This window comes from Lipotes vexillifer, unplaced genomic scaffold, assembly GCF_000442215.2.
Source record: "Lipotes vexillifer unplaced genomic scaffold, Lipotes_vexillifer_v1.1 scaffold645, whole genome shotgun sequence".
Classification (NCBI taxonomy): Eukaryota; Metazoa; Chordata; class Mammalia; order Artiodactyla; family Lipotidae; genus Lipotes; species Lipotes vexillifer.
This window is the reverse complement of record NW_006777439.1, coordinates 3,272,524-3,295,598: the sequence shown is the minus strand read 5'-3', so window position 1 is coordinate 3,295,598 and position 23,075 is coordinate 3,272,524. Positions and strand designations below refer to the sequence as shown.

The window sequence follows — 23,075 nt, the reverse complement described above, 5'->3', positions numbered from 1 at the left end:
GCTGCTTCAAGCACCAGCATGTGCAGTTTGTGCATCAATGCATAATAAATGTTTGTGTTCTACGTTTACATAGAATAGATGTTCGACCAAACTCAGCCCATTTGAACAGCCAAGGTTACAGACTTCAGCTTGGGACCACAGGGCTTGTCTGATCAGCTATAGTTAAGAAGTTGCAGCTATAAAACTATATGACAATGGAAAACCTCTGAAGCCAACATGTAAAAGTCATTTTCAAAACTGCAAGCTAGGACTCAGCAGTTACTAAGAGAGTATTCTGAAAAAGAGGTTTTCTTGCAACCATCTGTATCTGATTTAATACACACACTGATGGAAGTTCATCCTTCACTGCGTTTTTGTTTTCCAAAATACATCAACACAGCTATGTATACTAGAATGCTTCCAGCTTCATAAACAGCTTTTAAGTAATAGTACTATAGTATGTAAGCATTTAGGAAGAAAACTCCCAATTCCTCAAGAGAGGAAAGACTTTAATCCTCTTTCTTTGTGGTAAAATGCTGGGCACAATATTCATGTGGCTTCTGCAATTCTTACTAAACTAAAAAAGCTCACGTTACTTAGCATAACACTAATAAACTCACTTATACACTGTAAAGCACACCAAACATTAAGGCAGCTGTTTCTCTAGGGGTCAGTAAAGCCTGTTCATACTGACTCTAGTATTCAATGCCATTTCTCACTAGCAGCAAGTTCCCATTCCCACTAAAATGTCAACCCAAATGTGACATCATCAAATAAAATATTAGAAATATGACTAATTTAAGAAAGACAAATCGGTGTTATGCAGCTGAGGCACCTCTCAGAGGTGGATGCGTGGAAGCAGGGAAAGCCTTTCTGATTTACTAAATCAGAGTGAAACAGTACTGATGAGTGTTTATGTGTTTCAAAATGATCCCTGTAGAAATGATTCTAACTACAAAATGTAGTCATCACTACAAAATCAAGGTTGGAGAGTCATGCATGCATGGAAGAAAACAAACGCATAAATCACTAATTTCCACAAGGTTCATGTAGAATAGTGAACAATTTCAGGTGTTACATTTCCTAATTCTGAGGTTATTGAAATCTGAACTCCCTAGGAAAGAACGTTATAACAATCACGTGCAAAGGAATGGATCTGCTTATGAACCTGTAAGTTTTATTTTTAAAAAATTACTCAGAAACATGTATACACTCCAGTGAGATATTAGTATCGTAATAAATTTTACAGTTTGATCACCAATTAGAGAAATTACTTTCATGAATAGATGCATTTCATAAAGCTGAGATTTTTATAATTTGAGAAGCAAGTGTAATTTCCTCATCAAGTATCCAACTATTTCAAATATCAAGGGCTTGAAGCAAAGATCTGCTGGAAATTTTATAATTAAAAATAAATCACCAATGAAGAGAGGCAGCTTCTAATAAATAAATATTTAGTTTTTGTTGTTAAACTAATGTTTCATTTTGATTTGCTTACAGATTTTAAGTTTATTAGTTTGAGGCCAATTTTATTTGTTAAAAATTATTTATCACTTTGAAGTCTTAAAAATATCATTTTGTGCATCAATTTTAGATTTTCTGGTTAAGGCTACTTCAGATATAAAAGGTATCAAACTGCCCCAAAATACTTTGGAGCTGTTGCTACACAGACAGACAGTATGTCCTTTTAAAGGATAGTCTGCATTTTGACTCATATTAGCTGATCAAATATTAATTCTAAAAAAATTATCAAAAGTTAGGTATTGCATTAAGAAAAGAATCTGTCTCAAAATGTGAACCATGAACCTTGACAGACAGTGATTCAAAGTAATCATTTCATTTATTTTAATATCCAGGTTTGAATGTAAAAATGTTCGCTAAATGTGGTTAACGTTCTCCCTATTGTTTAAGAAATATGATATTTCAAACTTTTGATTATGGTATGTGTATTAATACATTATATTTTTAAATTTAGGTTAAACCAGTAATTCAAAAAAGGCATTAAACCATTATTAAAAACTAAATTGAAACTTTACTTTTATATGGAAATTTATGTTGTTTGGGTTAATTTTTTTTAAAAAGGTTTTTTTGTCATTGAAACTGTTGAGGTTTTCAAATTCAGTAGCTGAATGATGACTGTGTTTCTTTAGCCAAAACAGTTCTTTGAACTGGAGACATTCAGTGTAAGAAGTCTTCCCTCTTCTGCTCCTGTTGTAGCTTCTTCTGCATCTCAGCAACAAGAATGTGAAATGAGAAACATTAGAACTCTAAGTTGAATAAAGACATTCCTTTCATGGTAAACCTGTTCTTCACGTACAATGAGTGATAAGTCAGCTTTTCTTATAAAACATATTAGGAATGAATTAGGATATAACAATATGTTATCTCAGTGATAGAAATACAACTCATACCTCAGTAGAAACAGAAACATGGAGAACAAAAACATGTCCCCTGACAGAATAAAGCATACTAATGATTTAAGGTTTTATAACTGTATACTAATTTCAAAGAAAAATGTAGGCCAAGCACCTTACAGAACTGAAGGCATCCTAAATAAGAGGTTGCCTATATTCTTTCATGGGTATTCTCCCTTAATGACCTATTCACACTAGAATGCACTCTTAAAAAAACATACATGTATAACGCTCCTCAGTGGAATCCTTCCCTAGATAGCTGCTTCCCAGAAACGTTCTTTTAACAAAGAGGCTAGAGAAACAATAGATGACACCAAAATCTGGCTTTGTTCCTAAGAAGAAGCATCAATACAAAACAGCTGGCAGCACCTCCTTCTGAAATTAACCACTGGCAGCCTTGTGCTGCCTGACTGAAATTTGAAATGATAACCAGTTGGCTGTAAACTGATACACCTACAATGAGAGAGATTTAGGAATACCATCTGTCAATCCATAGATGTAGAAACGAAACAAACTACAGAATGAAACAAACTTATTTTAAACCAACAAACAAAGGTAGCTGAAATAAAGTCCATGATATATCTGATTACTGGTATAACCATAGTTAAAAGACTTAAAAAAAAAAGTGACATTTTTCTTAACAACAGTAATGGATTTATAAAAGGTTTCTGTTTCCAAAGATGTTATTGGGGTCCACATATTCCTTGACAGACTTCAGCATCCCAAAGCCGACATCAGAGATACTTTCCTTTAGCCACTGCTTCCGTAACTTGCCCACTGGAAAAACAAAATCAAAAATGCTTCAATATACACTATGATGCTGGGAACCAATCAATCTTATGACCATGAATGAACAAACACTGTGTGATAAATGCTTTTATTTAAAAATGAGAAATGTTTTGCTGTATTTGATTTATTGAGCCCACCAGACTATCAAGCTCATTAAGCTCAGTGTACTCCCAGGGGAGCCTGTGCTCCACAGTGTCTCCTTTCTTTGTAAACTGTAAAATGGAGATGAAGGGAGCCTGCACTGAGATTATGGCCCATTTTACAAATAACAAAATGAGAAAAACATGCATTTCAAAAGAACCTGCCTCCTGTCTTTACCAGAACATGCCAAAGTTTCAGAGAAAATAAAGTTAACTAAAGAAAACATATCCAGATGAATTTGCTGGGTATACTACAGCAAAAATTGACAAGCTATATATCCATAAAATATTTTGAGAACAAAAGCTTTTTAAAAATTGAGAAAATCTGAACTTTGGGCTTAAGAAAAAAATCTGGTTATGAGCTTTCCATTTGCATTTTCTTTTCATATGACTTTAAAATAAATTTGCATGTTCAAATAACTGTTATTTTCTTCCTATTATTTTTCCAGAATTAGAGTTTTTTTAGGCACTAAATAAATCAAATACCTAAACCATCTTAAATTTAATTATCTGCTTTTATACACTGTATCATGTTCCCCTTCTTTGTTTATAAGTCTTGCTAATTTATTCTGAGAATAACGAATATAATCGTTAGCAGCATAAATTATATTTTAAAAGGCATTCAACGAAAATGTAACCTTTTCTAAGCAGAACTTTTATAAGAAAGGATATGTACTTAATCTATAAAAGAGTTCTGAAATGTCAATTTGCTTTGGCATTAAAAAGCAAAGCAGGATGCTGATTTATTTATGGGAAAATGGATAAATCTTATTTACGGGCAGGATTATTTGTGGTTAGTACTTTTCAAATGTATTATTGTAATAATTGAATTCTAATGGTCATTTTCCACAAATGTTCATTAATGATCCAAAGTCATCAGCAGCGATTTAATTGGCCAACTAAAATGGGAAGCCTTCTTTCATTAAAGTATTCAGCCTGTCATTCTAAAATGCACTCTCATTTATCAAGCTTCAGTGATCCACCACAGCATCTCCCTTTTGGAAAACTTAAATACCATTTTAAGCTCAACTCAAACCGTCTTTTGTGTCCAGTACTCCAGGAAACCACCAGTTGTCATTAAAATAATAAATAGCATGACATTCTCAGAAAGCAAAATATTTCTGCTTGGCTTCTAGAAATAAAGAAGCATTGCTGGTATTAAGATGAGGAAAAATGCTCTACAGCAGGAAAAAGAAATCTTAAATTCAAAAGAAAAATTCTGTTTAAAAGAGCTCTAAAACCAGAAGCCAAACAGTACAAACTGCTATTCATGCAATCTCTACCACCTAAAAGATGTTCTACCAGGTCCTCCTACTATCTCCCTAAGGGACAACTCACCACAATGCCTCAGCCTTAGTTTTCTCATATGCAAAGGGATTAGAAGCTACCGAATCTTTTCACTCCAAATATCCTACGATTTTTGCACTTAGAAAAAGTTCCAAATCAGTTATTTCCAGATTTGCTCCAAAGTATTAAAAGAGAAAAAAAAAAAACTACTCTGTGAATGGTAGAAGTGGCATTATTATAAGCTACCAACACTGAGGCAACTCAAGAGAGTGGGATGAAAAGCAGTCAATGCCAGTCTCCACTGTTATCTGTGATATACTTTCACTGAATGTGTCCTGTGGTTATGGATGTAATTGTCCTGAAAAGACTGCAAACAACTGCTCCGACAAGATGGAGCACATTAGAACCTCAGCAGGATGCCCAACAGCTAGCTCATCTGCCTCGTTTTACACCTCTAGTAATAATCCAATTCCACAAGGAGCTGAACCATCCTCTGAGAAGCTACCCAACAGCCACTGCATATTTAATGAAGTCGCTCACCAAGCGCTGGAAAACAGAAGGTGCTTGAAGTGCATCATTAGTTCTGTCAGAAGGATAATTTACACATCTATCTTGTCAAATTTTCTATGGTTTATACTTTTACAATAATCAATCTAACATACATTTGATTAGTGAACTAGAAAGTTAAAAAAATAAAAGGCAGTACAGGCAGCATAGCTGTGGCCCCTCAAAAACATATCTGATAAAATAATTTAACCCCTTGATGGCCTGATGGCAGAGGTCTGTAAGCTTCTTCTGTTAGTGATAACAGAATTTGAACTGAGGTCAGAAATCACAGTTTATGTAATTAAAGGGACTAGAAATCTTTTTGGATTTGCTTAACAATTTAAGTCAACTATATTACAGGATAAATGTACACAGAGAAAAGAGAGTTTAAGTAAAAACGCTTAATGAGCGTTTATAATATGAGATTATTGGAAATAGCCTTCATAAAATTCTAGAGAACCTTCTCTGGCTGCCTCAGATGAATTGATAAATTAAAAAAACAACAATGAAACATCAAAGGCCCTAATCCCAAAGACAGGATCGTACTTCAAAGTAGAAGACTTTTATTCTAGAGTTAAACAACAACAATAATAATGCCATTTGTACAATCTTTATTTGCACTGCTATAGGCATTTTAGAAATTAGCTTATTATACTGATCTGGACATGTGTAACACACGTGTGTGCACAACTATATAGTAGCTGCTTACATATCTGTAGACTCATTTTCAGAAAAGGAAGCATGCCATACTAAAGGGGAGAATGGATGAACGAAAACAGCAAATAACAGGTGGCCAAAGACTACTTCAACATTCCTTGTGTGTATATAGTTATCCATGAAAAGTCATGTGTACCTTCATACCACATGAAGCTTATTCCTCTTTCCAGACCTGGATTACCTGATGTGGGGTATTCATGACTACTGACTCTACTACACTCCTGTGACTTCTGGTCCTCTAGAAGTGTAAACCTAGCTTGAGAGCCAACACTAGAGTTACAAAAAGCCAAATCCACCATTTCTGAAAATAAGAAAGAGGCCCCGTATTCCATAATTCTCATTTTTTCTACATATTCAATGCTCAAAATACTTAAGCCAGGTATTTAAGAGTCTTAGATGTATTTTTAAAGGTACAAAAATCATAGGCCAGCCAAATACAGAAAACTAATGGAGGAAATTCTTTGTCTGCTTAAATTAAAAGTGGAGTTCACTTTTTTACAATTTAATTTCTTATACTGTATATACAGACAGAATAAAATAAGTATTTTGTGTTTTTTCCATAATATACAGTACATTTAAAAATTATACTTTGGGGACTTCCCTGGCGGTCCAGTGGTTAAGACTTCGCCTTCCAACGCAAGGGGTGTGGTTTGATCCCTGGTTGGGCAACTAAGATCCCACATGCCTTGCGGCCAAGAAGCCAAAACTTAAAACAGAAGCAATAGTGTAACGAATTCAATAAAGACTTTAAAAATGGTCCACATCAAAAGAAAAAATCTTAAAAAAAATTATACTTTGGAACAGAGAAAATAGAAGCTTTTTGAAATCACAGGCTCAACAGTCCCCTTTGGATGCTAACAGCTCCAAGAAATAATACATTTTGTGGGAAGATCAATAGCAAAGAATGAACAGACATGTATATAAGAGGGATGGGTAATGGGAGTCTTGTGTGTAGAAAATGTGAACATGTTGGCCAGCCTAGCCACTAAAAATTATCTGGAACTAATCTTTGTGGTCTAAGGGACTGAAGACTTAGCAGAAACCACCTAATAATCTCAACTTAAAAGGGACACATCTAGGGTCTGCTAGCCAGAGTTCTTTTTAGCTAAATTAAAAACTCTCTGAATTATGAATTTGATTACAAGGCTGAAAAGACTTATTATGCACTTATTTAAAAAACAAATCATGGGCTTCCCTGGTGGCTCAGTGGTTAAGAATCCGCCTGCCAATGCAGGGGACATGGATTCGAGCCCTGGTCCGGGAAGATCCCACATGCCATGGAGCAGCTAAGCCTGTGCACCACAACTACTGAGGCTGCGCTCTAGAGCCCATGCTCTGCAACAAGAGAAGCCACTGCAACGAGAAGCCTGCGCACCGCAACGAAGAGTAGCCCCCGCTCACTGCAACTAGAGAAAGCCCGCACACAACAACGAAGACCCAACTCACAAATAAAAATAAAATGAATTTATAAAAAAATTAAAAACAAATTATGAAATGGGCTGTACGTTTAGAAGATTACTGAAGCTGAAGCTCAGAAGGAGAATTTAGCCAAAGTTAAAAGCACCTAACCATTATTGAAATAACGGTATTTTGAAAGTTCTACTTTGGGCATCCTGGATACCTTTTTAACACTATTCTACAGGTCAGATTTAAAAAAGAAAATCTAGATTTAGCTTCTTGTATGAGTGATCTGAGCACTGACTTTGTATTTCAAGATTTAATTAATCCAACTAAACTACTGGTGGATTATCTAAGGAACTAGCGCTAAAGGGACACCAACCTCTTGTCAGATGAGGTTCTGGCCCCATGCAACTTGATCTGTACTGATGAGAACAGAGAAGGACAACGGACAATTTCCACTCTTTCTGGTAACTGGTGGTCTGACTATGATGATGTTTCTTTGGGAGGGAGTGGCATGGGGTAGAACGTTCAACCTGAAAAGCGGATTTAGCTGTCCATCTGTTTGTGCTATAAGGCACTTGTGTGTGGGGTAGAGCGTTCAACCTGCAAAGAGGATTTAGTTGTCCGTCGGTTTGTGCTCTAAGGCATCTGTGTGTGTGTGTTTGGCTTTGGTGGAGGTACATGCTGAAGCCAACACGTTTCCAGCTGAGGGATGTGAATACCCAGCTTTTAAAGACACATGAGATGGGACTATGACTACCGCAGAGTCTAATTTAATGCTTAGTGGATACTTAAAGTCACGTTTGACTTATTAAGTCATCTGACGTATTTTCTACTACTAATGAAACTTCTGACATCAAGATGAAAGATTCATAGATAATTAAAATCTGGTATTATAAGATTTTTCTCTTATTAAATATTTTTATATGCCAGTTTTCTTTATGCTAAGGTTTTATCTGTGCAGTTTATATAGCAGCTCTAAGATCTTACAGATCCTTGAATAGGTCTTTAGAGATGATGAAACAGAAAAAAAAGCCTGAATTATCAAGATAATAACAGATCACAAGAGCTGGATTCAATCTGTCTTCAGAACACAATCAAGTGCTAATTCTGTTATACATCCCCAAAAGATGGCTTGACACGCTCAAAGTTTAAACCAAGTGGCAATTAATGCCTATACAACAGAGCTGAAAGCAAGTAAACAGGCCAAATAACATGAAATAGATAAGGACAGAAAAGGACAGTCAACATCATATGCTCCTTGAAGACTAGGGCCATGTTTTATTCATTTTTGTAGTCCTGTTGCATAATATAGTGTATGCCACACAGTAAGAATTCAAAAAATGTTAGTTAAAAAATAAATGTTGAACCACAGTTATCTGTAAGCCATTTTAGATAAGATGTAGGGATGCAAATATCCAGGGAAAGGCAATCTGGGTTTCCTTAATTTCCTTTGGTTTTATCTGCCTTGCATTCCCTATATTCTGACATTATTTCTTGGATATACTCAGAGCTATTCTATATTAGCTAAGATAGGAGAAGGTATGTCACAGAACCTAACTCTCTTTTCCTTCAAATCTCTAGGAGCCTTTGGACTATATCAGTAGCTCTCAACAGAGGCAATTCTGCACCCTAAGGGACACTAAGCAATGTATAGAGAAGTTTTTGGTTGTCATAACTGGGGCGATGTTACCAGCATCTAGTGGGCAGGGGCCAGGGATGCTGCTAAACATACTACAATGCACAGGACGGCCCCCACACTAAGAATCTAGTCAAAAATGTCAACAGTGACAAGACCAAGAAATCTCAGACTATATGTTTCCAAAGGTCTGTCTCGTAGGAGCCTGAACAATTTCCATAAAAGCAACATATCTTCACTGCTACAACCAACTGGATTAGCAGTGAATGGCTTTTACTGTAGCAAGGTGACCTTGTTCTAAATTTGAGGCTACAGACCAAACTGAAAGAAATTCTGGAAAAAGTGGTAGACAGAAGTTATACTCTGAGAAAACCTACCATTTATGACAAATGCTAGTTTATTTCAGAACTTAACTCCTAAAGACTTGAATCTAATATCTACTGAAAAAACTTTTAAGCCATATTTGTGTGCCATTTTCCCAGCCAATGTGTGAAAATATATATGAAATAAAGCTTCACAGCACTGTCTGGTAGAACTTCCAGTGTTGACAGAAATGTTCTGTATCTGCAGTATTTAACACAGTAGCCCCTAACCACATGTGGATATCAAGCACTTGAAAGGTGGCTACTGCAAATGAGGAAATACATTTTTATTTCATTTTAATTAATTTAAATTTAAATAGCCACAAGTACTCTAGTGGTTTCTATGTTAGACACCAAAGACAGAACATTAAAAATTAACTTTACCTAAAGTTACTTTCAACAGATCTTACACTTGAAAATATCTATTAGGATTAACTGTCTGCTAATCACCTGAAACTGACTATAAAAAGTTAATTATTCTGTAACAATATAATAATGTAGTAGAGGTATTCTGAGACTAACATCTAGTACTTAGAAGAGTCTTGGTCATAAAATTGCTAGGGAGAAAAAGTTCTCTTTAGAGGTCCAAAGAGAAGTGGTATTATCCAAGCCACCTACTCTCTCCTAGTGGCTGAGAAAATACACCTGAAGCTGGAAGTTACTACAGGTATATATAGCACAAGGTAAGAGATGGCAAACACAACGTTGTCCCTGCCCTTTGTCTGGGACTGGGCATCTATAATTGCAAGGGTAGGAAGGACCAGGGAACAATACATTCTTACAACAGATTTTCTGTCAGCTCTCAAATCTGTTCATCCTATGACATAGCTGAAATAGTTAAATGCTCAATTACATCATGGATTAAATTGGCTTTTACAGTCTGGTCTTAGAATCTCACTATTTACAACATTGCTTCAGTGGAAAAATATTATAATCAACTTTAAGTTTTGTGAGAAAAAGCCAATAACAAAGAAGAAACTGAAGGGAAAAAAGTTAAGAGTAAAACAAACTTTCTGCTACCTTATGGTAATCTGATAAAGATTCAATATTGGAAAGGCTATACTCATCTGGTAGCTATCAAAAGACCAAAATCACAACCAGCATATTGACACTGATATAGTCAAGATACAGAACATTTCCATCCCCACAAGGATCCTTGTGTTGCCTATTTATAGTCATCCCCACCCCACACCCAACTCCTGGAAACCACCAATCTGTTCTCTATTTCTCTAATTTTGTCATTTCAAATATGTTACAGAAATACTATCACACAGAATGCAACCTTTCAGAATTGGCTTTTTTTCACTCAGCATAATTTCCTGGAGATTCATCCAAGTTGCTGCATGCGTTAATGGTTCGTTTCCCCTTACCGCTGAGTCGTATTCCATGGTATAGACGTACCACAGTTTGTTTAGCCATTTAATGGTTGAAGGACATCTGAGCTTACTCCAGTTTGGGACTACTATGAGTAAATCTGCTCTGAATATACATATACAGGTTTATGTTTTCAATTCTCTGGTATAAATGCCCAAGAGTATAATTGTTGGGTTGAATGGTAGTTACATGTTTGATTTTATAAGAAACTGCCAACTGTTTTTACAGAATGACTGTACCACGTTATGTTCCAACCAGTAATGTATGATTGATCTAATTTCTCTACATCCTTGCCAGCATGACACTGCTGCTATTTTTTTATTTTAGCTTTCTGATAGGTGTATAGTGGTTTCTCTTGTGGTTTTAATTTGCATTTCCCTAATGGTTATTGACGTTGAACATCTTTTCATGTAATTATTTGTCATTTGTATATCCTCTTCAGTGAAATGATTCTTCATGTCTTTTGCCCAGTTTCTAATTGAATTGTTTGTATTTTACTATTGAGTTTTGAGAGTTCTTTATATATTATAGATATATCTTTTATTGGATATGTGGTTTGCACATATTTTCTCTTACTCTGTAGCCTAACTTTTCATCCTCTTAACAGTCTTTCACAGAGCAAACATTTTTAATTTTGATGAGATCCAATTTATCAATTTTTCCTGTAATGGATTGCACTCTGGGGGAACAGTCTGAGAACTCTTTGCCCAACTCTAGATCTTGAATATTTTCTCTTGTTTTTTTTTCTAAAAGTTTTATTATTTTATGTTTTACATTTAAGTATATTATCTGTGTTGAGTTAATTTTGGCATAAGGTGTGAGGTTCAGATCAAGGTTCTTTTTTTTTTTTTTTACCCAATGTCCAATTGTTCCAGCACCATTTGGTAAAAAAGCTATATACTTCCTCCACTGGACTGCTTTATACCTTTGTCAAAATTGGTTGGACATATTCGTGTGGGTCTATTTCTGAGCTCTCTATTCTGTTCCATTGATCAATATGTCACTCCTCCAATACCACACAGTCTTGATGACTGTATATTATAAGTCTTGAAATCAGGTAAATTGATTCCTATGACTCTGTTCTTTTTTCAGAATTGTTTTAGCCATCTAGTTCCTTTGCCTTACCATATAAATTTGAAAATAATCTTTTCTATATCTACTAAAAATCATTCTGAAATTTTGAAAGCAATTGTATTAAATAGGTAGATCAATCTAGGGAGACTTGACATCTTTATACCATGTCGTTTTCTACCAATCCATGAACACATCTCTCCATTTATTTAGGTCTTTGATTTTTTTCATCAGCATTCTGTTATTTTCAGAACACAGATCCTGTATATATTTTATTAGATTTATGCATAGGCATGTACATATTCTGTTAATTTAAATGTCTAATTTGGAGCATATATAAATGGTACTTGTATTTTAAATCTCAGTTTCTATATGCTTGTTGTTAATATACAGAAATGCAATTGATCTTGGTGTGTGCTCTTGTATTATGCAATCTTGCTGATCTTGTTCTAGTAGATTTTTTTGCGGGGGGCAGATTTTGTACAAAGACAATCATGTCATCTATAAACAGCAATAGTTTCATTCATGCTTTCCAATCTGTATGTCTTTTATTTCACACTATAGGTTTTTAACAAAGCTGATCTTTTGCTCATTATTTTGAGTAGTCTCTTTTTACTTTTAAAGTTCCTGATACTATTGGATTATGTTAAGACCACAAAAACTATTAAGAGCAGCTACCCCATAATTATTCTCTGAACAATAGGAAATAATTTTGGTTAGGTAAAGACATCAATATTTAAACTAAGACTGGTTATATTTAATCAAGGTTTTTTACTTCCTGACAAGGCCTTAGGTATAATTTTAGCAAACAAACAACTTAAAAACTTAAGTCGTAAATTGAAATTTAAATATATGGCTGATATAAACGCTGCTGTTTAAACTGACCAGCTCGTCAGTTACAAAAACAAGCACTATGAAGATTAAGTTAAGCAGGCTTTATATTTCCTATAGCCTCCAGTTCCAGACTACATCTGTTTTCTTTGATACACAAAACCAGAGTTAAAATAGCTCCATTTATCACAGCATGATTGTAGGCAGACAAACCAGCCTGTCTGTTTCCAGATAGTGAAAGCAACTGTTATTAATCACAATTACAGGCCAAACCCTCTAAGAGAAACTGCATCAATACTCTCCCAACCCCCAACCCTTCTACTTCTGAACTTAAAAATGGTACTGAGAATGTCATGGTACTGCCTGAAGGTCAGTAACTAAAGATGCGCCTATGAGGTTGCCTTGGTTTTAAGTTCAGGATGCAAATTAAGGAAAATCTTTTCTACACATATAAAAAGCAATCTTTTGAGAGCTCTATTATTAACTTTAGAAGGATAATTAAACCCATTCTATTTAAAATTTATATGGAAAGATTTCTGCTTTATGAAACTATACTGAATAGCACAGGATATTTGAAATTTACAAATTAGATGATTAACTTTAAGCAGAGAAGCATGTATGAAAATAGACATTTTTTATAGCAAATTTTGTTGCCAATTATGCTGCTCTTTCATACAGATTGTAACAGAACCTCCTATAGGGTGAGACTAACTGCAGGTTATAGATGAAAATGTTAAGACAATTGTTGAATTATATTCCTTGAATATATGGGTCTTTTTCAAATAAACTATAACCCTTTCTTCAATGGTTAGAGTAGGGGGTTAAGAATACAAACCAGAGTTTCACTTGGTGCTGTCTACTGCTTTTATTATTTTAGAAGACTACTGTTTCTTAAGCACCTACTATATGCAGGACACTTCTAATGCTTTACATACATTATCACACTTAAGTGTTACAATAATCTGAGGTAGGTACTATTCCCATTTTGCAGATGAGAAAACTGCAGCTCAGAGAAGTTATTTCCCTAAGGTCACACAGGTAGTTAAGTACAGAGCCAAGAGTCAAATACAGATTTGATTCCAAAGCCTATGTTTTTAACCCCTCTGTTTGTAAGCCTCTCAAACTTGCATTTGTTTTAAGATAAAGGCTTAAATGGAATCTTACATATATAATGCATCTACGGAAGAACACTAAAATGGCTGGTGTTGGGCAGTTGTAGTGAAAGGCACATTATTTTACCCTACTTTTCCACTGAATAACTGACTCTGCTAATACACATTCTCAGAAATATTATGGAATAAACTGAGCCTTTTCATGATTAAACATGACCCTATATTCAAACAAGGCCTGATTATTAAATGTTTGAAGCTAAATTAGCAAGGAGACTAATGCCATTCTAGCATGAAAAATTCAGAGATGTCTGAGAATTTGCAAAATTGTCCCAAATTCTGTGAGCACTTGGGCACTTAACTACACACGTAACATATTCATTGAGCATCTACTTCTATGTAGAACAGGAAGTCACTGTTCTAGGGACTGGGGAACACAGTGACGGACAAGATACAGTCAGTAACCTCATTGAACTTATTCGAATGAGGAACACATAAACTATACAATAGAATAGGGAAGACGTCTCTAAGAAGGTGACATTTTTATCAGAGATCTTCATGATGGGAAAGTGAGCCATGCAAATATCTGGGGGGGAAAAAACAAGAGAAAGAACATCAGGAAGAGACGGAATAAATAGCAAACGCCTTGAAGGGGGAAGAGGGTTGATATGCCTGAGAAATAGCAAGAAGGACACTACTGCTAGAGGGAAAAAGTAGTAAGAGATGAAGACAGAGAGATAAAACACACAATGTATATCCCTGAAGAACCTGATAAGGACTTTGGATTTTATTCTGAATGTGAGGAGAAAATACTGAGTTTTAAAAAGATTACTTGGGCAGCAAGAGAAATGACAGCAGGGGAACAGGAGTGAAGGTGGACAGACCAATTAAGAGGCTGCAACTGTCCCAGCAGGAAAAAACAGTGATTTGAACTACGGTGGTGGTGGTGATCCCTTCTGGTATTTGGGAGTCATCAGCGTAAGGATGGTGTTTTAAGTCCTGGGACTAAAGTAATCATTGAGGGAGTGAGGAAACACGGAGGAACGAACTGGCTCTGGGCTGAGCCCTGGAGCACGCCAGTGTTTATAAAGCAGTTTAGAAGACAACCTAGCAAAGGGAAAGCATCTTCATTTTACCAGCACATACGAAATATATTTTGTGTTCAGGCTTACCTAGTTTCTTTTTCTAAGCCACAGAGGAATCCAAGTGGTTCAGAATTTGTTTATACACAGTCATATTTTTGACTGCATGAAAATAAAAAATATGAGAAATGTGATAGAAATAAAAGATTCCTATTTAAATGAGGCAGAACATCTCAATAAATTAATATGCAATCAAACCTTGCTACACTCAAGTTCAAGTTAATAATTTCTAAAATTAAATTATTTCATCAATCTTGGAGTCTTCAACAAAAAAAGGCTTATAAGCCTAGAACCTGAAAATGCACATAAATTATACAAGGAGTTTTATTGTAATATGATCTGACCTGCATTTGTTTTATTACTTGATACTGGTGACATGTTAGAAACCTATAATCAGGAAGTATAAAAACAACCAGAAAGTCAAACTGACTTACGTGCAAGAACTGAGAAAACAATGAAATAGCTATGATGAGGAAATTAAAATGTTCATTCATTTCTGTTTTAACATCTAAAGCAGGACAAGCAACTAACTTAGTGTCAAAATTAAAGAAACAGAGGTTTTATATTTTAAAAGAGAAAGACTAATGTTTAGTATTTCTTCTCATATACTTTTAAATGCATGTGCCTCTTTTCAAAGGCTTTCAATTTCAATCTTTTTAGCTTTTGGCCTATTTTCACTATTATGTTCTTAAATCAGAGGACAAGGACCCTGAAGCAGGATGAACTGAGTTCAAACTCAAATTCTGGCACTAACAACTATTGCTGATACTTTGAAGTAACTTACTGTACACTCAGAGGCTTAATATATCTTCATCTGAAAGACAGGAACAATATCTACTCCACAGCATTTTGATCAGGATTAAAGGAGACTGTCATGCAGAGCACCTAGCAAATATTTACAGCTTTATAAATGTTAATTCCTTTCCCTATTTTATCTTCCTTCTGTTTGATGTTTTAACAACTATAGCATTTACATGTTTATTAAAGTCACCTTTTGAGTGCTTCTCAAAGAAAATGGGAGACTCTTATCTTGGTTAAAATATGATGATATCATAAACCTACCAGTTTTGATCAGCAGCCTTTTGAAATGCTATAATATTTTACTTTACTGGACTGTAAGATCCTTCAAGGGAAGGACTACCATTCTTTGAAATCCTATTGCCTAGTGGACCAGTAATATTTATAATGTGGAAAACATATTATACAACAATATTAAAAAGCGTTAGGGGGCTTCCCTGGTGGCGCAGTGGTTGAGAGTCCACCTGCCGATGCAGGGGACACGGGTTCATGCCCTGGTCCGGGAAGATCCCACATGCCGCGGAGCGGCTGGGCCCGTGAGCCATGGCCGCATCGCCTGCGCATCGCCTGTGCTCCGCAACGGGAGAGGCCACAACAGTGAGAGGCCCGCGTACCGCAAAAAAAAAAAAAAAAAAAAAAAAAGGCATTAGGCATACTTGGTATCAAAAATATCCCAGGAGCTATTTATATTTTTTGCTTTGGAATCAAGAATTGAATAATCATGATCTTTTGGTTAATTAAGGTTTATATCTTTTCAACTATTCTTCAAATTAATTTCTATTTGTTTACTGAATAATAAAACAGATTATTAACCACAGCTTTCACAAATAAAGTCTAAGTCTCAAATAAATTTATACTAGAATTACTTAACTCTTTATTATTTTAAATTTGTGTGTATTTTTTTTTCCTGTAATGACAGCTTCACACATACATTATTTCAAGTATGTTTATGTAGGTTATGTTAGAGCCTGCTAAGAAGCTCTCAGTGTCTGGGGTGTACCTGAAAAAGTATTGTCAACACTTCTGCCATACTAGACTTTCAGCATCTCACATATAGACACTATTGGTGGGACCTGAATATCCTCATAGATCCTAAAGGAGTAAAGTGTCATCAGCAAGAAAAAACAGCATTGGTTTGGCTTTCCTCCACAATGTTGCAGGTCATTTGGTCATTTCCATAACTTCTGTAGAATTTACCTCACTGTAAAGCTTAAGTAAACGAAGAACATCCTCTCACAATTAAGGAAATTAGTTCATATAACCCAGTTATCTAAATAACAATTAAGCCTCTATTTCTTTCTATATAGTACAAGACTTGGCTATTCTCACCCTCTTGCAGAATCACAAACATAGCTCCTACAGTTCCTGACCTTAAAGGAAAAAGTGCACTTGTTGGCTGCTGACATGTACGAAAAGGCAAAATTGTTGGCTATGGAAAGGAAAATTCTTTTTTTCTTCAAATAATTAATTATAGCTAAATTATTCTGTTTCCTCCCTCCATGAAATCAATTTAGAATGAAGAACATATTACTTAATGATATTATGTAATTTCACAAGTATACTTGTAAATTACATAGTAATATAGTGGCATCCTAAAATAAAATATACAAAAAAGATTTAAAATAAAGTATATAGCTTTCTGAACATTTTAAAGGAAGGTGCTAAAATTCTAAGCACCTTTATGAAATACTTCATGTTTATAGTTCCAAAATTAGGTTTAGACTTTTAGATTAATCAAAAGTTTTTAATTTCACTTGAGACGTTTCTAATATCCAGTTTCTTCCCTTCTTCATTTTTGTCATTCTAGCATTCATTAGAATCTCCATCAAAAGGTAATAAACAGGAAAAGGAGGAAAAGAACAAATTCATTCACTTTAATGCTTATCAGTCAGCTAAGTTAGAAATTTATTTGTGGAGGTTAAGAAAAAGTAGAGGGAATGCAAAAGATTAAATTGATACAATGATGCTGGTAATTGTCTATTTCATTCATCCACATTAGCAATCTTCTTCAGGCCTGCCTGCAATAATGTCATATGAACACAGATCCTCCACAGCCCACTCTGTTTTCTACCAAAATTCTTTCAATCATCCTACAAACATGTATGGAGGGCTGACTGGGGCCAAGCACTGTTCTAGGTGCTGGTACACAGAAATGAAACAGAAGTCCCTGTCCTTATGGATCCTACTTACGAGTAGGAGGAGATAGCTAATCTCAAGAAGTATAAATATATAGCATGTTAGATAATGCTAAATGCTATGATGGAAAATCAAACAGGGGAACAGGGATATGGAGAATCCAGAGTAGGAGTATAAGCTGAAATTTTTAAATTCAGTGGTCATTTATCTTCATGCAATTCCCTAAAAAAATTTTTTTAATTAAAAAAATCTACACATATATTTTCTAGGCACCAATTTATATTGAGGGATATATTAAAAACACTGGTAGATATGTCTAGGTAGATATAACATAGGTAGATATATCATAATTTTTATTACTGATGTGATCAACTCTCCAATAAAAATACTACAATGATCAAAAAGAAATACTAAAACAGCATTAAAATCTTGAAAAGAAGATTTTTTCATATCCCACCTTGATTAATTTGCTGAATTTTGGGTGGGCAGAACAAACAGCTATTCAATATATAGTACAACTGACTTCAGCTACATTCCAATAGTGGATGAAAAACATTTAGGTAGGGCTTCCCTGGTGGTGCAGTGGTTGGGAGTCTGCCTGCCAGTGCGGGGGACATGGGTTCGGGCCCTGGCCTGGGAGGATCCCACATGCCATGGAGCAGCTGAGCCTGTGCGCCACAACTACTGAAGCCCACGCCCCTGGGGCCCGTGATCCCCAGTAGGAGAGGCCACTGCAATGGGAGGCCTGCGCACCGCAATGAAGAGTGGCCCCCGCTTGCTGCAACCAGAGAGAGCCTGCGCACAGCAACGAAGACCCAGCGCAGCCAAAAATATAAATAAATAAAATAAATAAATTTATTTAAAAAAACAAAAAACATTTAGGTAGGTTCTTATTCCCCCTTTAAAAATTTTTGCTCTAATGGTTAAATACTTCCCAGGCTTGCTGGGCTATCTTGGGTGACATGAAGTTCCTGAGAACTCAGAAGGCTGTCTAGGTTCTGTTATCTAGGCAGGCTTGTCAAATCAAGCTTCTGTCAGTTACGACCACAGCACAAGCAACCTCAGTGACAGACATAACAACTTCAAAGAGAGCCCTAGTGCTCTCAAATTACTCATATTATAACTCCCCCTAGCACTGTATCAAACCAAATATTTTAAACAGTAGGAATATTAGAAATTCTACCCCCAAAAAAGAATACCTCCGTGGTGATGCGACAGGCTCCCTCCATTAGCGAGGATTTCTTCTCTAGCAGCTGCCTGTATTTGGAAACAAAACAACAAATAGATCACTTTGAGGTGAAAGAGTAAGACCCAACTCCCAAAGGAGATACATACTTTCTGGGTTAAATAATAAAGGAGAAGCCTAATTTTCCTTTCTCTTAGGTTAACTGTATTTAAAGAGCAATTAAAATATGCAGCCTAGCTTTATGTTTTTTTCTAGTGAATAGTCGCAGTGTCTACAATTGTTACATCAAGATTCTAGAAAAGAAAAAGAAGGCAAAATGACCAATTCATCAGCACTAAATGATTAATAACAATAAAAAAAAGTTTTGTGAGGAGTCCGGTCCTACTCTGAAGTAAACATCTCACTATACCAACAAACATTAATTGACTGTATATGGTATGTCCAGAAAAGTACTAAGCAATTTACCTGGAACTACCCAGTTATTTTCACTAAAGCCTTATGGAATAATTTCAATTACTCCTATTTCACAGATAAAGAAAATGAGGCTTAGATGGTTAAATTACTCACCTAATATCATACAGTGGGCATAAGACTCAAGATTACTTACAAAGCTATCAGGGATTAATGGTAAAAACCCTTATGGAGAACATTTCTTAGGTCAATGCCTTGGGACAAATTACTTCTCAGGCTTATGGATATCTAAGTGTGAAAAAAAAAACCTTGTTTTATCCTCTTAACATGTTAGGCTCCAACTAGGCTCCTTAAAGAGCAATAAGGTTAGAAAGATAAACACTTAAAGCAATATATAGAATGACTGAAGTACAGGGTGAAAGAAGGGTTACAGAAACTGGAATTACATTCAATTCATGAGTATATAACAGATATGAGGTAAAATCCCTACAGTGCCTTGAACCTCCTAGAATTACCTGGGTGTGTATAAACCATCAGAGTTAGGACACAGTAGAAGAGGCCCTCCCTTAAGGAGGGACAGATGGACCACATCTCATTGCAAAGTAATTTATAAGAACGCTCATCACTGAGGATTTAGGGTTTTTCAAATGAATCATACATATGCTGGCCCTACTCTAAGGGACTATGTCTTCTAACAACTTATTTTATGTAAAGCAATAACTACTTGAAACCAGCAGCACTTAGAGAATGGCAGTTTGGCTTGGGAAAGAAGGAACACTTTCATTTTTGTAGTACTATGGGGAAGAGGCCTTTGGGTAGCCAGAGGGCAACACCAAAACTGTTGTGGCCTCTCCCATTGCAGAGCACAGGCTCCGGACGCGCAGGCTCAGCGGCCATGGCTCACGGGCCCAGCCGCTCCGCGGCATGTGGGATCTTCCCGGAACGGGGCACAAACCCGTGTCCCCTGCATCGGCAGGCGGACTCTCAACCACTGCGCCACCAGGGAAGCCCCAGGACTCACACTTTTGAGGATGATGGATATGTTCATTATTTTGATTGGGGTTACAATTTCACAGGTGCATACATAGGTCAAAACCCATGAAACTGTACATATTATGCGCAGTTTACTATATCTCAATTATACTTCAGAAAAGCTGTGTTTTTTTTTTTTAAAAAAAAAAAGGAGGGATAAGAGGGAGCCAACCATACCCTGTGGTTTGGGTCTAAAAGTGTGCCACTGAAAATCACCTTGTGGTACTACCTCTGGCAGGCAGGCAACAGAGTTAACACTAGGATACCTGAGGTTTTATTTTTAACAAACCCCAGTCTCCTCCTGCTTCCTCCACAGTCTAGTCTGTTTCTTCAACTCTAGGCATACTTGTCATCAGAAATATTGACTATCAAACAGAAGACGTTATAAAAATTAGGTCATTTAAGAAATGTAATAGAAACTGCTGACAAATGAACCTCAAAGGCCTACATATAACTTAAGCAAACAAAAAAATTATAAACCTAGAATTAGGAAATTACAGCAACATAGGCCAAGAGCTTTAGAGCTGCTGACCTCAAAAGCAGTCACCATATGGAGCTGGCTGGGCTGCTGAAGTGATATCAAGGGTCCATATAGTCTTCTGTTATTTAATTTAATCAGGTATTATGTACTATAAGTAATATCCAAAGAATCACAGGCAACAGAATATTAATTTTAGAATATTAATTGTAATATGTATAGGGAATATGAATTTTAGACTTCTAATTCAGTATTCAATCCAGAGTAAAAATTATGTTTCTCATTTCTATGGGCTATCAACCAGGTAAACCACAAGTTATTAAAGACAGTCAAACTAAAATTCATAAATTGATAGTAAAGTTTACTTAAATTAATAAAAGAATGTAAGAGCTATATTCATGTATGCAAAATTACCTCAGTTTGTTCAAACACAGTCAGTGGGTCACTGATTCCCCTGTAGTTAAAGGCAAAGTAGAAATAGATACATGCACCTGCATCATAAGTCTGAGTCACCCTAAAAAACAAACAGACAAAATCCCCCACAAGGCTTTAAGTGAAATCAGATTTAACATCTAGAAACTTAAAGACAAGATTGTTTGAATGATTTGCTTAAGCCATAATCTCATTCTCTACCCACCCTCTTACTCCGTGGATGGAAAATAGATTTGCTGGATAAAGGATATCTAAGAACTACTTGTACTATTTTTATAACTTTTTTGGTAAGTCTGGACTATTACCCCAAAAACTTTTTTTAATTTTAAGATAATGTAAATATTTCTCCAACTGGCCTGAAATAAACAAAATTCCACTTCCTCAGAAGGGATTTTTTTTTTTTCTTTTTTAACAAAGTATACTGCAGTTATAGACAGCTCCAAAACAGACTACCTGGAACTTGATGATCCATTTTAAGTCTTCTAAGCTTCCTCAAAGTTAACAGAAATACATACGAGAACTTAAAACACGAAAACAAGAAAAATGTTCAAATACCCAAAATGATCAGACTGGGTAAAACACAGCACCTTCACCAAGTTCACATTATTAGTAACAACTTTGAAAACAAACTGAATGATATGGCCTTAAGAGAGTATCTCTGAAGGTTTTACACTCTAGGTCCCATATGTGTGCATGTTGTATATGTATTTACAAAAGGTATCAAGAATGTTAGATTAATAAATCATATACATGATATATATCTGGTCTTTCAAAATGTAATTAGGTGAAGCATTTAAAAGGGAGCCAAGGTAATCACAGTCAAATCTCTGAATGCAATTTACAAAGGTTCCCACAAAGAATTTAACAGAAAGAGCAAATACAGAGGAAATACTTTTTTTTACTACACAATACAAACAGAATCTAATCCAAAATTTTAATGGCCTTTTAGGCCAAATGTTAGGTGCCTCAGAACAGAAGAAATGAACTGTTTAACAATGCTACTGTCAATGTGCCAGCTGTGTTTTTCTTCTAGTGTTAATTCACCCATAAAAAAGATCCCTTGAATGTTTACAAATTAACTACCAGATTTACAAAGTTTAAGAAAAATTGGAAAACCATGTTAACTGCAAGGGCACTATCACTATGAATAACCAAATTTAAATAAATTTAAAGGATACATGAATGAAATGAGTTTACAGCAATTAGTAAAATATACATTACTCATATGAGAATCATTAATATCAATAAATAGAAAATATAACTAAATATTAATAGAACATTGCCACCTTCCAACAAATCCAGGAGCTATATTACACAATTCAGTTTTCAGTAGATAAGGAGGCTTCTAAAATTACAACAAAGCTTGAGTGATCAGTATCTCAAACAAAGTAGAAATAACATTTTTTGGAAAACCTTAATCTGGGGCCATTTCAGAAAGTGACAGAACTAATACCTTTTAATAGATCAATTCTATCATTTAAGACACTTAAACACTAATGGCTTCCAAAATCATCTGGACAAGAGAAAGTGTGGCTGCCAAAGTCATTATATTATTCTTTAATTTCTAAAAAATTTTTGTGCTATATACTTTTTGGAGTACTGTACTTATGTTAGACTCACTGGCTAGGAAGTCCTTCCCACAAAACTTCCTCAGAAAATTTAGGGTTAGAATTCCTATTCCAATATACAAAGTACCTTTTAAAAGACAGAAATGAAATAAATTAACTTAATAAATGCATCCTACAGCTGAATTTTTTTCCTTGGCATCTCTGATTTCAATGAGATCTGTAACTATTTTAAA

The 23,075-nt window shown here is 35.4% G+C and overlaps 1 protein-coding gene across 1 annotated transcript in view; it reads right to left on the bottom strand.

Annotated features, from left to right (window-relative positions):
* Window positions 1-1,130: 1,130 nt before the first annotated feature.
* AGPS (alkylglycerone phosphate synthase) overlaps window positions 1,131-23,075 on the bottom strand; it is a 136,831-nt gene continuing 114,886 nt past the window's right edge. The window contains exons 18-20 of the mRNA XM_007451100.1: window positions 21,257-21,356; window positions 18,935-18,992; window positions 1,131-3,170 (exon numbers count right to left, since the gene is read on the bottom strand). Of these exons, the coding sequence (XP_007451162.1) occupies window positions 3,049-3,170; window positions 18,935-18,992; window positions 21,257-21,356 (280 nt within the window). The 3' untranslated portion in view covers window positions 1,131-3,048. The remainder of the gene's footprint in view (window positions 3,171-18,934; window positions 18,993-21,256; window positions 21,357-23,075) is intronic.